Source organism: Zonotrichia albicollis, chromosome 1 (genome assembly GCF_047830755.1).
Source record: "Zonotrichia albicollis isolate bZonAlb1 chromosome 1, bZonAlb1.hap1, whole genome shotgun sequence".
Classification (NCBI taxonomy): domain Eukaryota; kingdom Metazoa; phylum Chordata; class Aves; order Passeriformes; family Passerellidae; genus Zonotrichia; species Zonotrichia albicollis.
Window position 1 is genome coordinate 26,087,783 of NC_133819.1, and position 12,894 is coordinate 26,100,676.

At 38.0% G+C, this 12,894-nt stretch overlaps 1 protein-coding gene across 5 annotated transcripts in view; it reads left to right on the plus strand.

Annotated features, from left to right (window-relative positions):
- GLCCI1 (glucocorticoid induced 1) overlaps positions 1-12,894 on the plus strand; it is a 53,987-nt gene that overhangs the window by 21,395 nt on the left and 19,698 nt on the right. For all 5 annotated transcript variants that reach the window (XM_074536514.1, XM_074536517.1, XM_074536511.1 and 2 more), the window contains exon 3: positions 6,615-6,701. In XM_074536514.1, coding sequence (XP_074392615.1) covers positions 6,615-6,701 — 87 coding nt within the window. The remainder of the gene's footprint in view (positions 1-6,614; positions 6,702-12,894) is intronic.

The following is a 12,894-nucleotide window of genomic DNA, read 5'->3' on the forward strand; positions in this document are numbered from 1 at the left end:
CCATATCAATCTTTACAAATACCCTTATGAATAGAAAATTTAGAATATTTAAACATTCAGAAACAAACATTTTCACTAGTTACAGAAAAGATAAACAAACTGTTCTATAAATATTTCAGCTCCAAGTATTTGGCAGTAAAATTGCTTTCCTAGTGAGCTCAAGTAAATGTTCAGGTTATGTGAATGTTTGACTGCCTCCCTTTGCCTCATTCAGAAACTAAAACTGAAATTTTACTTTTTCAGCATAATCAAGTATAAAAGAGAGGAAAAGCAGACTGTTGTCATTACAAAATGAAGCATTATTTCAAAGGAGTAGGAACAGGTAGATCTCAAGGTTTGCATTTGTGGATATTTTCCAACATGGAATTCTATTAGCTGTCTTTTTATTCAAATTGTGCCAGACTCAACCATTTATCAGTGCTTAAGTTGAGTCACTACTTGGGACTATGAATATGTAAAATGGAACAAGCATATTGATATGCACAGTGATGTCCAGCCTGGAGGACTTTTTTTGTTTGGTGGTTTGGTGGGTTTTTTGGTTTTATTTTTTGGGGGTTTTTTTTGGGTTGGTTGGGTTTTTTGTTTTTGGGATTTTTTGGGTGGTTTTTTTTTTGGTGGTTTTTTTTGTTGTTTGTTTGTTTTGGTTTTTTTTTTTCCCAAATAAAATGCTCACTAGGGAGGCTGTAGATGATTATAAAACATTGTCTTACGTTTTGGTGTGTGTCTGGGTTTTTGTTGTTTGAGCTCTGTGTAGTTTGAAGTATATCTAATTTCAAGACCTGAGGATGAGTTCCAAGTTGTTGATAGGATGCATGCATAGCAAATTAAGTTAAATAAAAAGAAGTTGATGAAAATCAATAAACCATTTTTCTGTGTGAGCACGTTTCATCGGAGAATAAGTTATCTCTTGTTTTACTTCTAAATTCAAGAACAGTGTTGTCAGTATAACTACATTGTAGGTGGAATAATTATTTCTCTTTCAAGGGTATATTTTGTTCCTAATTAAATGTTAACCTAAAATCCAAATTTTGTTCAGTTTTGTTAAGGTGGTGATTATGGCTGTTCCAACTTTCTTAGAATTCTTGTTTTTTAAAGAAGAGAGAGTTTCTGGTCTTCATGGTGATCAGATGAGCCTTTAATGAGCTTTATTCCAAGTCCTTGTTTCCACTTAAAGTCTTTCAGCTTGTATAGTACTCACGAATAAAATGTGTCTTCATAATAATAGAAGGGAGGGAACAGAATTCTGCTTGGTTTAGTTTGTCATATCTTGGAGAATAGGAACCACAGTTCATATTTCTGTGTCTCTCTCACTTGCCCCAAGTGTTTTGACTGAAAGTACAGAAGAGAAGTGGTTGTTTGTTTGCTTTTGGAAAAATGCACTGTAACACTGCATTGTGGTATTTGTACAATTCAGTATTTCTCAGAATTCTGTGTGTATGTTTGTGTGTGTATATGTGCATATACGTGCAACTGGCTGATCTTTAAGGAACACCACATTTTGGATTACCAGAGGTATGCAATTTTATTTAGTAGTGTTTTAAGTATTTTAGAAATGCAGGTAAACTTCTTATTATAAGAAGTTACTTGTGTTGGTATACTTTTTGATCCCCTTCTGAGTTCTTCCATTGTCCTACTTTCCTTTCCTTGTGTAAAATCTGAACTTTTCATTAAGGCCATTTAAAACTCAGTACAATTTCTTTCCCCATTTTTCTGTCTCTTTTGGGAGCACTGATGGAACAATTTTGTACGCCGCTTCTTTATGCTTCATCATTTAAGTATTTCCCCCTTCATAGTGTAAAGAACAACTCAATGTTGAAATGGCTGTCTCACCTTGGAATCTTCAGAAACATTTGGATAATTGTCAGAATTCATAAATATAATTTTTTGGCAGTAGCTATGTAATTTAAAAGATATTTATAAAATTAAAAAAAGAGATTAAAAAGAAACATGATGTTGATGTCATAACAAAAGTATTGTCAGTTAAAGTTTGTCATGGAGTCTTTCTCAATCTAAATACTACAAGGGAACGAACAAATGGCCTAGTGGCATTTTATTATCCCGTGATTTCCAGTTGATGACTTAGGCACATCCAGAGATATTGGAATCCAGTTTTTCTCATTGTATATGGCAATTAGGTATGGAACAAATGAAACTGAACAAAGTTTGCAAAATGCCTTTCAGAATTTTTATTTCTTTCTAACCTAGAGAATAATGCAGAGTTTCTAGGCTAAAATATGTTTCTCTTATGGGTAGATCAAGGCTTTAAAGTAGCTAGCTGTCATTAGACACTTTTTTTCTTCTGGGTAGATTTTTTTTTTCTGTAATATTAAAAGACATAAACAAAGAGGCTCAATTCCATGAAGCTTTATTACTGGTGTATTAGTTATAATTGATTTTTGTGGGATATTTTAATGATGTATATTGGCAGAAAGGACAGGGAATAAGATATGTCATAGAGCTGTGAATTTGTCATTCTGACTTAACCTGTCTGATGTTTAAAAGTGATCATCTGCAGTCAAATTGACTTCTAACTAGGCAATTTCTCTTTGTAAAGTTTCTAGATGGCCTTTGAATGCTTTAGAAATACCTGAAAACACATCAGTTTTTATCTTCTAGTGCTGCCATTGGGTTTCTTTTGAATGTGGAAGTTTTTCAAAAACATATTGCTTCCCCTGTAAAGCATAGATATATGTAGATATTCCAGAGTGCTGGCTGGATGTAATAATTGAAGTGAAAGGCTGGCAATAAATATGAGATACTTAAGGTAACACAGTATTATTTTAGGTTTAGGTAGCTTGGTATGCTATGCAGTCATTCTGATCTAGGTGGAAAGAATGTAGGTGTATGTCCCTGGCATGGATGGAAAAGCAAGGCAGGGTTACCAAATGTGTTGGAAGAAGAGCTGAGCTCTACCAGGCTGTGTGAATTAGAGCTATGGTAATTGTGATTTACATGAAGGCTGAAGAGAACAAACTGATGTGACATTCTGAGCATGTCTGTTCCATGTGTCAGCCGAAATGGACCACAAACCTTAACATCTTGAAAACAAGGGATCCGTGTATTGTAGCTGCAGCATGCATTATCCAGTGTTTTCAAGGATCTCCCCCTAAAATCTCAGCTTCTTAGTGTGGCCTTGCAGGACTAATCCTTTGTCATGAAATTCAGTGCATCACTTCTGTGATGCTTTGAAATGTTACCAGTTTCAGATAGTGCCTGACATCTCTTACTGTGGGAGGTACTCTCACCCTCTCTCTGACTTGAAGTGCAGCAACTGTGGTTTTGTTTATGATTCAGAAATTTTTCTTCTAATACAATTCTGAATTACATTCTGGCTTTAATGTTATTTTTTTCATATGTTTAACACTTCAGGAGCACACTTGCAGCTTCAAATGAAGGCTTCCATTGATAAGCTTGTTTTGTGGAAGTTGTAAATAATATGAGAAAGCAATTTCCGTGTAATGTGACAGATTGTGGGTGCTACACACCCCCATCTTATTTGTGATCTAAATGACAGCATTTAAGTGAGATATGAGGTGTTCATACATAAGCTAACCTTAGAAAAGCAGAATTTGTTTGAATACAACAAGTCTGCAGTGCTTCTGTTTGTTTTTTAAAAACTTTTGCTTGAATACAAAGATTTGTTGTTACAAACTCAAAATTATTCTTTATTTAATGTGCATTACAGCATATTGCAAGCAGCGATTTCCAGGGTTTGAAGAAGACTACCTTGTAATAATATTCTAGTAACCACTTATGTTGTATTATTTTTGTAAAGCTTTTTCTTTTTTAAATTTGCCTCTAAATAGTCCATAAATGTAACACTGTCTGACTTCAGTACTGTGCTAGGAGCACCATACAATGTTTGTAATCTAATACTGCAGGTAAAATGGGGTTCACAGATAGTCTGCCCCCTGTATACTGTGTATGTATCCTTTGCAGGTTGTGTCTTGACTCAGTTTACCAGGGGCTGAAAGCATCTATGTAGTGCTTGTCTCAAGGGGGATGCTATTTCAGTGGAAGAGAATGTCAAAGCATTCTTGAACAAGTACAAAATTTAGTATTAAGTGAATAGATATTTTCTGATTTTTATTTTTGATTTCTGAGTAGATCCTCTGTACTATAAGGATTCCCACCTGTCTCTCCTAGCAGTCAGTGGTGGTGTTGACGAAGGCCTTCAGGGGTTGATCTTAGTTTGTGTTTTGTTCTTGCTATCTGGATCAATATCTGTTTGTTAAAAATACAGTCAGGCTTGCGTGTTCTACATATTTGTTTTGGTTTTTAACAGTTTACTTCTCTGTATTGAGAAAGTCAGTTTGGCTTTTTAGATTCTTGATATCTTTTCAGTTTATTAAGCTGTAGGTGAAAGGATATGAGCTTATAGTGATCCCTGGTACACCCTTCTGCACTACAGGTAAGTATTTAGGCCCCCAGACTGCCTGGTTCTGCTTCATCCTGGTGTTCCCCAAATGGTGGAGCAGTGCTGTATTCAGAAGACATTCTTTAGAAGATAAATTTTCTTGGAATTGCCTTTTTATTGCTGGTGTCATGTGAGGATATGGTTCCAGCTGTACTCGGGATATAGTAAAATATTGTAAGAGCAATTTAAATTGCAAAGTAAATTGTAACAGATTGTGAAAGCCTCTGATTTTAAAAAAGTAAAACATTTTCCTCACTTTTACTAGTTTAGTAGGAATCTGCAAGCTCCTTCAATGTTTAAAAAAACAACATTTGAACCCAACAGAATGTCTTCCACACAAATTTCAGGGAGATGAATCTGCAAAACCAAGTAATTATTTAGAAGGTGGCTCTGTTAAAATGCAGAGCAAGCAGATGCATACACACAGGTAGCACATGCATATGGCAGAGGCTCTGCTTTGGGTCAGGAGAGTGAAGTGCTGCCTGGCTCTGAGGGTCTGCCTTATCTTTCACATAGTTTAAGTAGCTGTTTTAACTTTTCACATTTGATTTTATTATTTTTTTTCATAACGACATTATCTTCTGGTTTCTTCCCCAGACCCAAACAGAAGTGGGTATTTCATAACAGAGCCATGTAATAAGTACACAGAACTCTTAACTTTTCATATAGGGGTTTACTTTTTCAGTCGTGAAAAAAACTGCAAGACTGACTTTTTCCATTTGGTTTTCTAGTCACCCACACAGCTGGCTGGGTCTTTGGTTGAAATATTACTGGTGGTGTAAAAATAACAGAGAAAAAGCCCCACCAAAACCATGGAAAGTGCAGGGGTGGCAGAAAACACAGGAGGGTTTTGTAGGCCTGTGCACACAGAGGCAGAGCAGATGAAATGTTAGCGCTGGTGGGTTAGGTGCTGGGCTGTGGGCTCTAGAACACCATGGCAGTGTGGTGGTGGTGGAGGTGCAGCCCATGCTCTGAAGTTACAGTTCTGAGCTCGATAGTGCCATGGCTGGCCTGGCCCTGGGGCTGCTCCCAGCTCCCCTTGCAGGGCAGGGACCAGCTGAAGGGCTTGGTTTGATGGTGTTCTCCAGAGTGGTGTCCAGCCTGCTCCCTGAGCCAGATAAACAGTCTCAGGCATCCATGTGGGTACTACAAAAGCTTCCAGATCCTAGATGGGAAGCAAGAGTAAGGGAAGCTGTGGAGGAGCAGGGTTTGCATGCATGAGAACAAGTCCCACAGGCATGTGCATCCTATATCCTATTTGTCTTGTGGGCTGGGGTTTTGTCTCCCTAGAAGTGTTAGCAGTGGTCCCCTCCCTTAAAAACCCCATGGACAAATTGTTATTTTCAGTGATACAGTTTTATTTCTTGGGTACTTACTGTGAAAGAGCTAATACTAGTAGTCAGGAAAAAAAATCCCAACATAAACATGTATATTTATGTGCCAATAGCACTGAGTTTCATATAGTTCATATCCCAAACTCTTCCTGAATTTTAGATGCTTCCATTGTTCCTGTGACTCTCTTGTTCAGGAATTCTGGTGGATAACCTCAATTTTCATTATAGCCTTGTGGCAAATAAGCATAGTGGTTGAGAGTTTGGGCTTTCTGATGCTTCTCAGTCTTTGGGGTTTAATTTTAGCTCCTACATTTAAGGACAGTTACCAGACTTACAGGCTTTGAGATATGGCTGGAAAAGGCCTGCTTGTTACTGTGCTGCTCATGGAAGTTGTGCCAGAAGTAATAAATGGTGTATAAAACTCGCATCTAGTCAGAGTTAGCAAAAAGGGATTGGTTCTGTGGTCCAGTGGTTGAGGAAGACAGGTGGGAGAATTGAATCCTGGCTTGAGTTTGTTCTACAGTTTTTTTAATGCTGTGGATTTCTAAAAACTGTCCACTAAGTGAAATGTAGACATGGATGCCAAAGCACAGTGGGAGCAGCCAGGTAAGGTTTTTTTGTCAGGCCTCTGATTCCTTCTTCAGTAATGTGCATTGTTGTCATCCTTTGTAAGTGCAGGTTTACAAAGCTTTGTTTTCTATATTGCTTTTTATTTATTGAGATTATTAGTGCTGCATATTGGGTTCTAAAATTTATTCACATAACTGACACTGCCTAAAGAGTAAGGCAGTAATTTGTGCCAGAAGCTTTTCTCACCTGGAGGTGAGAAAGTACAGCATATTTTCTTTTCTTTTCCCTTGTAGACACCCAGCTGTTGGGCTGAGGAGGGAGCAGAAAAGAGATCCCACCAGCGCTCGGCATCGTGGGGAAGTGCTGATCAGCTGAAAGAGGTGAGAAGTTTTGCACAGTGGAGCCTTTCAAGTTTTGATAAGCCCAAGACATTTTTTAAACCCTATCTGGAGTCCAGGAAACTGCACCCTTTCCCTCTCCTCTTTTGCTTTTGAAACAGGTTTTACTCCCAGTCTAAGAGTTGTTTGAAGAGTGATTGTTATTTTATGCTTGTTGGACTTCCTCCCTGCATAGTATGAAGTGTTGATTGTGAAAGAGTGGCCAGAGTGAGCCTTGAGGAACCAGCTTCTTTTTCAGTGTTAGTTAGCTTTCTGACCTTTAACGCTGCTCTCCTGGAAGAGGCATGTGTCAGGTGGTATGTTCACATATCCTTGCTCAGAAATTTTGTTCGGATTTTAGGTTGGAGATGGAGAGGACACCACTTCCACAAAAAAAGTGTTGATACAGTAAGGGTATGAGTACTTGAAATGGTCTGTAATCATAAATATTTTACTGTAGACTACAATTGCAACTGGAAAGAATCTACAAAAAGTGGATTTGCATGATGAGGAAGTTGATACAGTAAAATGGTCTCCAGCTCAGCTGAAATGACAGTATCTCAGTTTTTGTCCCAATAGCCTCCCTGTTGTCCAGAGTTTGAGTAACTAAATCTGTCCAAAACCTAATAAGGGGCTACATTCAGCCTCATGCCTCTGTCAGGAAGAGTGTGTCCTCTCTTCAAGAACTACACTTCTCTTTTAGAAAAATGAATCTTGCAGCATGTTTCCATGATGAAACTTTTCTCTTTCACTCTGGACTTTTTGCATGCTCTTTCCTGACTCCCTGTTGAATAGGGCCTTCAAAAATGAGAAGGAATGTATAGGTTATCTAAGGAGAAGAAGTTAAAAGGCAGTATATAGTCTTCTGGACAGCCATTGATAGGATAATTGTCAGAAGGAGTGGTGCAAGTTTAATTCCTCAAAATTTAAAACCACATTTGACAAATACAGAACAATTTTGCAATCCATTGGTGCAATAGCCTCATTTGTAAAGGTGAGGTCCTGGGCCAAAGATAGGTTGATCAAAAGAGGGTTTTTTGTTCCCATCTCACAGAATACATCTTATGAAGCCTTGATATATTGGTACATGGGCCTTGAGTTGCTTGGATGACTTCACCTGCAGCTGTGAGGAAGCATTCACAGTCACAGATTAAGTGATGAGAAATAAGTGTGGAAGGAGTTTTGTGTCTGAGAAGTTTTGGCTTAAACTTTACCTACCAGCACAAAGAAATGATCATACAGACAGGAGTAGCATCTGTTTCTCTAGGATAATGTTTCCTTGCCTTTGCTGAGAGACTATCCTTCATACTCTGGCAGTTTCCTATCAGTTTGTGCAACAAGCAGCTCTTCTTCACCACGGGCCTGTGGCTGTCAGTGATATTGAACCCTTCAGCATGTAAGCAAGTCTCTGCCATTTGATAACAGTGATCCATTGTGCTGGGTTGCCACCCTCTTGGTGTACTGACCACAAGAGAATGATATGAAATGTGTGGTCAATGTGCTTCACAGTTCCTTTTTTTGCTAGAATGCCTTAGTAGACAAAATCGGTTCTGTGGAAGAGAGTTGTTGCTATCCAAACTTTGCAATGGTTGTTCACCCCAAAACCTACCCTTTTCTTCTTCAGCATACAGTTCTTCCCCTTCCTCTGTTTCCCTTTCTCCAGCTACTCAGGCCGATTTTCTTACCTTTCTAGTTCCTTGGGTTCATAACCCATGTCATGCTTCATGCATCGTCCAGCCACTCTTCATCTACCCTATTTGAATTCTTACTTTCTTAACTTCCAGCTCCTTGTTAGTTCTGGCTATCCATTGTTTGGCTTCTATTTTATATCTTTCTTTTTCCTTTCCCTCAGTGTCAGCCTGTGTGGTGGGTGTTAAGTGTTTGTTCAATACCAGCAGTGTCTGTGCACTTGGTTTCTTTGTACCACGTTAATCTGCAGTTCCTGGAAGGAGAAATTCCCTGGTGTGGTTCTACTCAAACTGTAAAGCCCATGGGAGACAGAATTGTTAACAAGTGTAGCTGCCAGTTCCAGATATCTTTCTTGAACATGTGCAAACTGAATTTTTTGCCAAAGCTTCACCAAATGTAAAGATTCTTCCCGGGGACTAGAGGAGCACATTTGCAGCATAAAGGACCCTCAGGCAAATGTTTGGCTTTTTCATTCAAAACAGTGGAGAACAGAACAATGCAGGTAGAAAGCTTAAAGTAATGTGCTTTGGCACCTAAAATGCCTTTTGGTAAATGGTAAAATCTCTTCCACCCTCCCTTTCGTTTTAAATCACATTCTTAAACAGCCCTGGCACTTCTACTGAAGTCTCTGATGGGAAGGAGATGGAGTAGAATGTTGCATGGTAGACATCTGACAAAGCTATTGGCAGCTGAAAGCAAGAGCATAAGTAATGAAAATGAAAATATCACCTTCTCCTGGGCAACTGCATTTCTTATGTGTAGTGTAGGTAACATTCTGCTCAGAATTTTGAATTGTTTTTTACAATATTTGACAGTAAACAAGTAGATAGCTGTTGGCAGTTTCCATGACTTGTTTTAGCAATTTGTGTTCATGTTTTCTTACTGCAGAAATTATTGTAATGATTTCTAGCATTTTTTTTAATATATTGGTAGTGTAAACTAGCTAAACGCTTGTGTGATAGTTACTGGTTTTGATGAAATAAGATTGTGCATTTAAGTTCAAAAATTAGTTTTTCCCTTGGTTAATTTGAGTACTATTAAAATTAAATAAATTTCTTTAATACTGCTAACTCTTTTTTAAAGATTTTAAAACGAAAACATCCAAACAAGCAAATGAATTCAGAATGGCCACTTACAAAAAGGATTTCAGTTTTGGTAGTGAAACTTTGCCCTTAATTGAAATAGCTGTGTGTCAGGATTAAGGCTGTCTAGCACTAAAATAGATCTATATTTGCTTTCTTGTTGTGAGTCTATTAGAAATTTAGAAGTCCTTAGCTCTCAATATAAACTTTGCTTTAGTAATTTCATAACAAAATCTACTTTTAAAGAATTTGTTTATTCTGAAAGGCTCTACTACTTGATTTTAAGAAGTCTTAAGTGTGACTTGTCTAAGATGATGTCACACTGCTTTAACATTGTTTCAGTAGATACATGTCTTGACTGGGACATAAAGATTGTGGTCAGTCTTTATACTGGACACTCATATTTTTCCCATTTCAACCTGAACACTTAGTTTGAAATGCTCTTGTTGTTGTTCAGGGACAATTTTAGTTATAGCTTACCCTGAACTGGAATTTACCCAGAACTGGGAAAAACCCTTTATTTAAAACGATTAGTTTTTGCTTTGTATAGGTTTTTAAAGACATATTTCAGACAGCTGACATTTCACTTCCCTTAAGCAGCTCTGTGCTGTGTCTGTTACACAGACAGCAGCAGCCCCCCATTGGAAGGTCCCTTTTGCTCTAACAGAGTGCTTGAAAAGGACTTAGGAATAAAAGAGAATTGAATATGAGAGCTTGCATGCCTAATGTGCTTTCATATAACAATTGAAAGATTGTATTGAAAGGTTTAGGGAGAATTTCTAATGCTTGTTTTGCTCTTTGACCTACTGGCTAACTCGTTTATTAACAAACATTTAATGAATGAGATGGAGCTCACTCATTAACAAGGAGTTTGTGGCTTGATCAGCAATAGGAAGTTGCCATGTTGTGTAGGCTGAGCTGTAGAAATGCAGCCTAGTGACTGGTAAATATTAGTGAGCATTTGAAAGGTATGGTGGGGTGTGTCAGGTTCCTTCATCTTAGTCTGCATCTAGGTCCCTTCAAAAGGGAAAAATTACCAGGATATTTAGATTATCCCAGTGTTGTAAAGAACTGACCTAATCTGGTTATTTCTCAATTTTGTGCCATTAGTTATATTAGACTGCATGCATGTCACAAGTGGCATAGAGAAAATTCATATTATTCATTGTACAGCTTTGAGCAATAGAAATAACTTAGCAAGTAAAAGATATATTTATAGGAGATTTTCCTGACTTGTTTGTTCAGTAATCCTGGATGGTCATCTTACCTTTGGCTGACGGTAAACCATGAAGGACTTTGTGCCCTGAATGACTTTGTGTAGGTTTCTGATGCACTGCTCTTTGTTCTCAGTGTTTTTTGTTGGTGGGGGTTTTTTATAAATTACTTTAAAATAGGTGAAGAAAAGAGTCTTTCCACTGCATCAGCAGCATTGCAGACTACAGTCACTTGGAAGAGCAAAGTCTAAAATTTTCTTAATTTTTTTGAAATGTGCACAGATCTGTGCTGTTTTTTCTCTCTCCATGCAGTCACATGAGAGTACTTGCCAAATGTGAATTAAAATATATTTTTTGAAATTTACTACCATATATGTTTACACATTGAAATATAGCAAAACAGTTTTAGATAACAACTGGCATTTGAACATTGGAAAAAGAATTCAAATTGAGTTTACTCCTTGATGAATTCCTTGATTTTTTTTTTTTTTTTTGGCTGTGTTTTACTTTCAGCTGTAACCTCTAAGAAAATAACTGTATTTTCTAAGGAGAATCTTCTGACCATCTTCAAGTTAGGTAGGCAGGGAGAGCATTTGAATTGGTAAACAAAAATTATTCACATGTAATGGATCTAAGGGCGCATATATGCAAGGCTAAGGCTTAAATATCTCCAACAAGTGGGTGTTTTAGGATACAGATTAGATGTTTTTGTGATGATTTGCACATGTTCCTTAATATGACTGTGTATACCCCAGTCACACTAATGCTCAGTTATATTAGACTGCATGCAGTTGGGTGTGGGGGGAAGTGGTGTCCCAAGCCCTGTCCTCAGCTGCTTGGTGAAAATTGAGGGTTTTGTTACTGCCCTTTGGTTTCCCCAGTGCAGCACATGGTTCCTTTCCTGCCACTTCCTTGTCACCATTTTCTTTGCACAGATCTGGTCTAGTGCTGGATCTTCAAATGCCTGTTTTCCTGATACCACTCACTTGGCACCATTTTCTTTGCACCATATTTGCTTCATCAGTTGAGTGCCCAGGAGACAGGATGTGCTGCTTCTTTGAGATAATTGGTAAAACAGGTGCCATCAAGGCATATGTTTCAGACTCTTCTCTTACTCCATGAATTTTATTTGTTTTGTGCAAATTAGTGTAGCTCATACTGTAGATCATTTTGCTTATATTTGGTGCTCTGATGGCACTTTGCTGCTGCCTGAGAAGAAGGTGTAGATAAACTTGGAGGAAGCTAGCACAGCTATCTGCTGTTGGTAGGAGTGGCTTTATTTCAGCTTGAGATAGAAAATAATTGGTAATTAAAAGATAATCTTGTAGAAGAAAAAAAGGTATTGCAATTTCAGGATTAGCAAGTGGTAGAATGTCTGTGGACTCCCCTTGGTGAAGAGATGGAGCATCATTCAGTTCAGTGGATTTGGTGTATTCATTGACACTGCCAGCTTGCTGGTTGTCTGTGCCAGCAAGCCTCTGTCTCCCAGGTCTGCAGGATAAATAGGAAATAGCAGATTCCTTTTTATAAGCCCGTGTTGCTTTCTCATTTTCTTGTCCAAAAGTAGCTGCATCATGGACAGCTAGAGTCCTGCAAGTTCAGGGCTAAGGATATATGATCTAAGAAGGCTCATCTGTTTCTTCACTGCATTGCTTGTTTGGCTTAAGAGATTGTATCAGCTCCAGATACACAGTCAAATCAACAATTTTCCATCTTCTGTTTCTCCTCCGTGACCCAAGCACTCTTTCCTTTGTTAGTGTCAAGAATCTACTGACTGCCACAATACACATACTCTTGAGGTGGCTGAGAGAACCCTGAATTCCAGGGATCCATTGATTCCTTTCACAGTATCAGAGTTTCAAGGTTTTTGGCTAGCCTAGAGACATACCAGCCTATCAACACTCTCCCATTTAGAGTTTTCACTGTGCAAATTTTGCAGTGAGAGGCTATGTTGTCAAAGATTTGCAAGCTTATTTGTGACAGAAATCAGTCAGATCTCTCAGGTGGTATTGTGTAGATATTTTCTTTTCATAGTGTGCTCTTGAGGAAAGCTCAGAAACTGTATTTCATCTAAATTAAACAAAATAGTGTGTTTAACTTTTTGACTTAGGAAGAAGTGCACAGAGTCAAGGAGAGGCAGTAGAAACGAAATATTTGTATACAGCACTCTCCTTGCTTTCTGATTATTCTTATAGTCAGCCATCTCTGTCC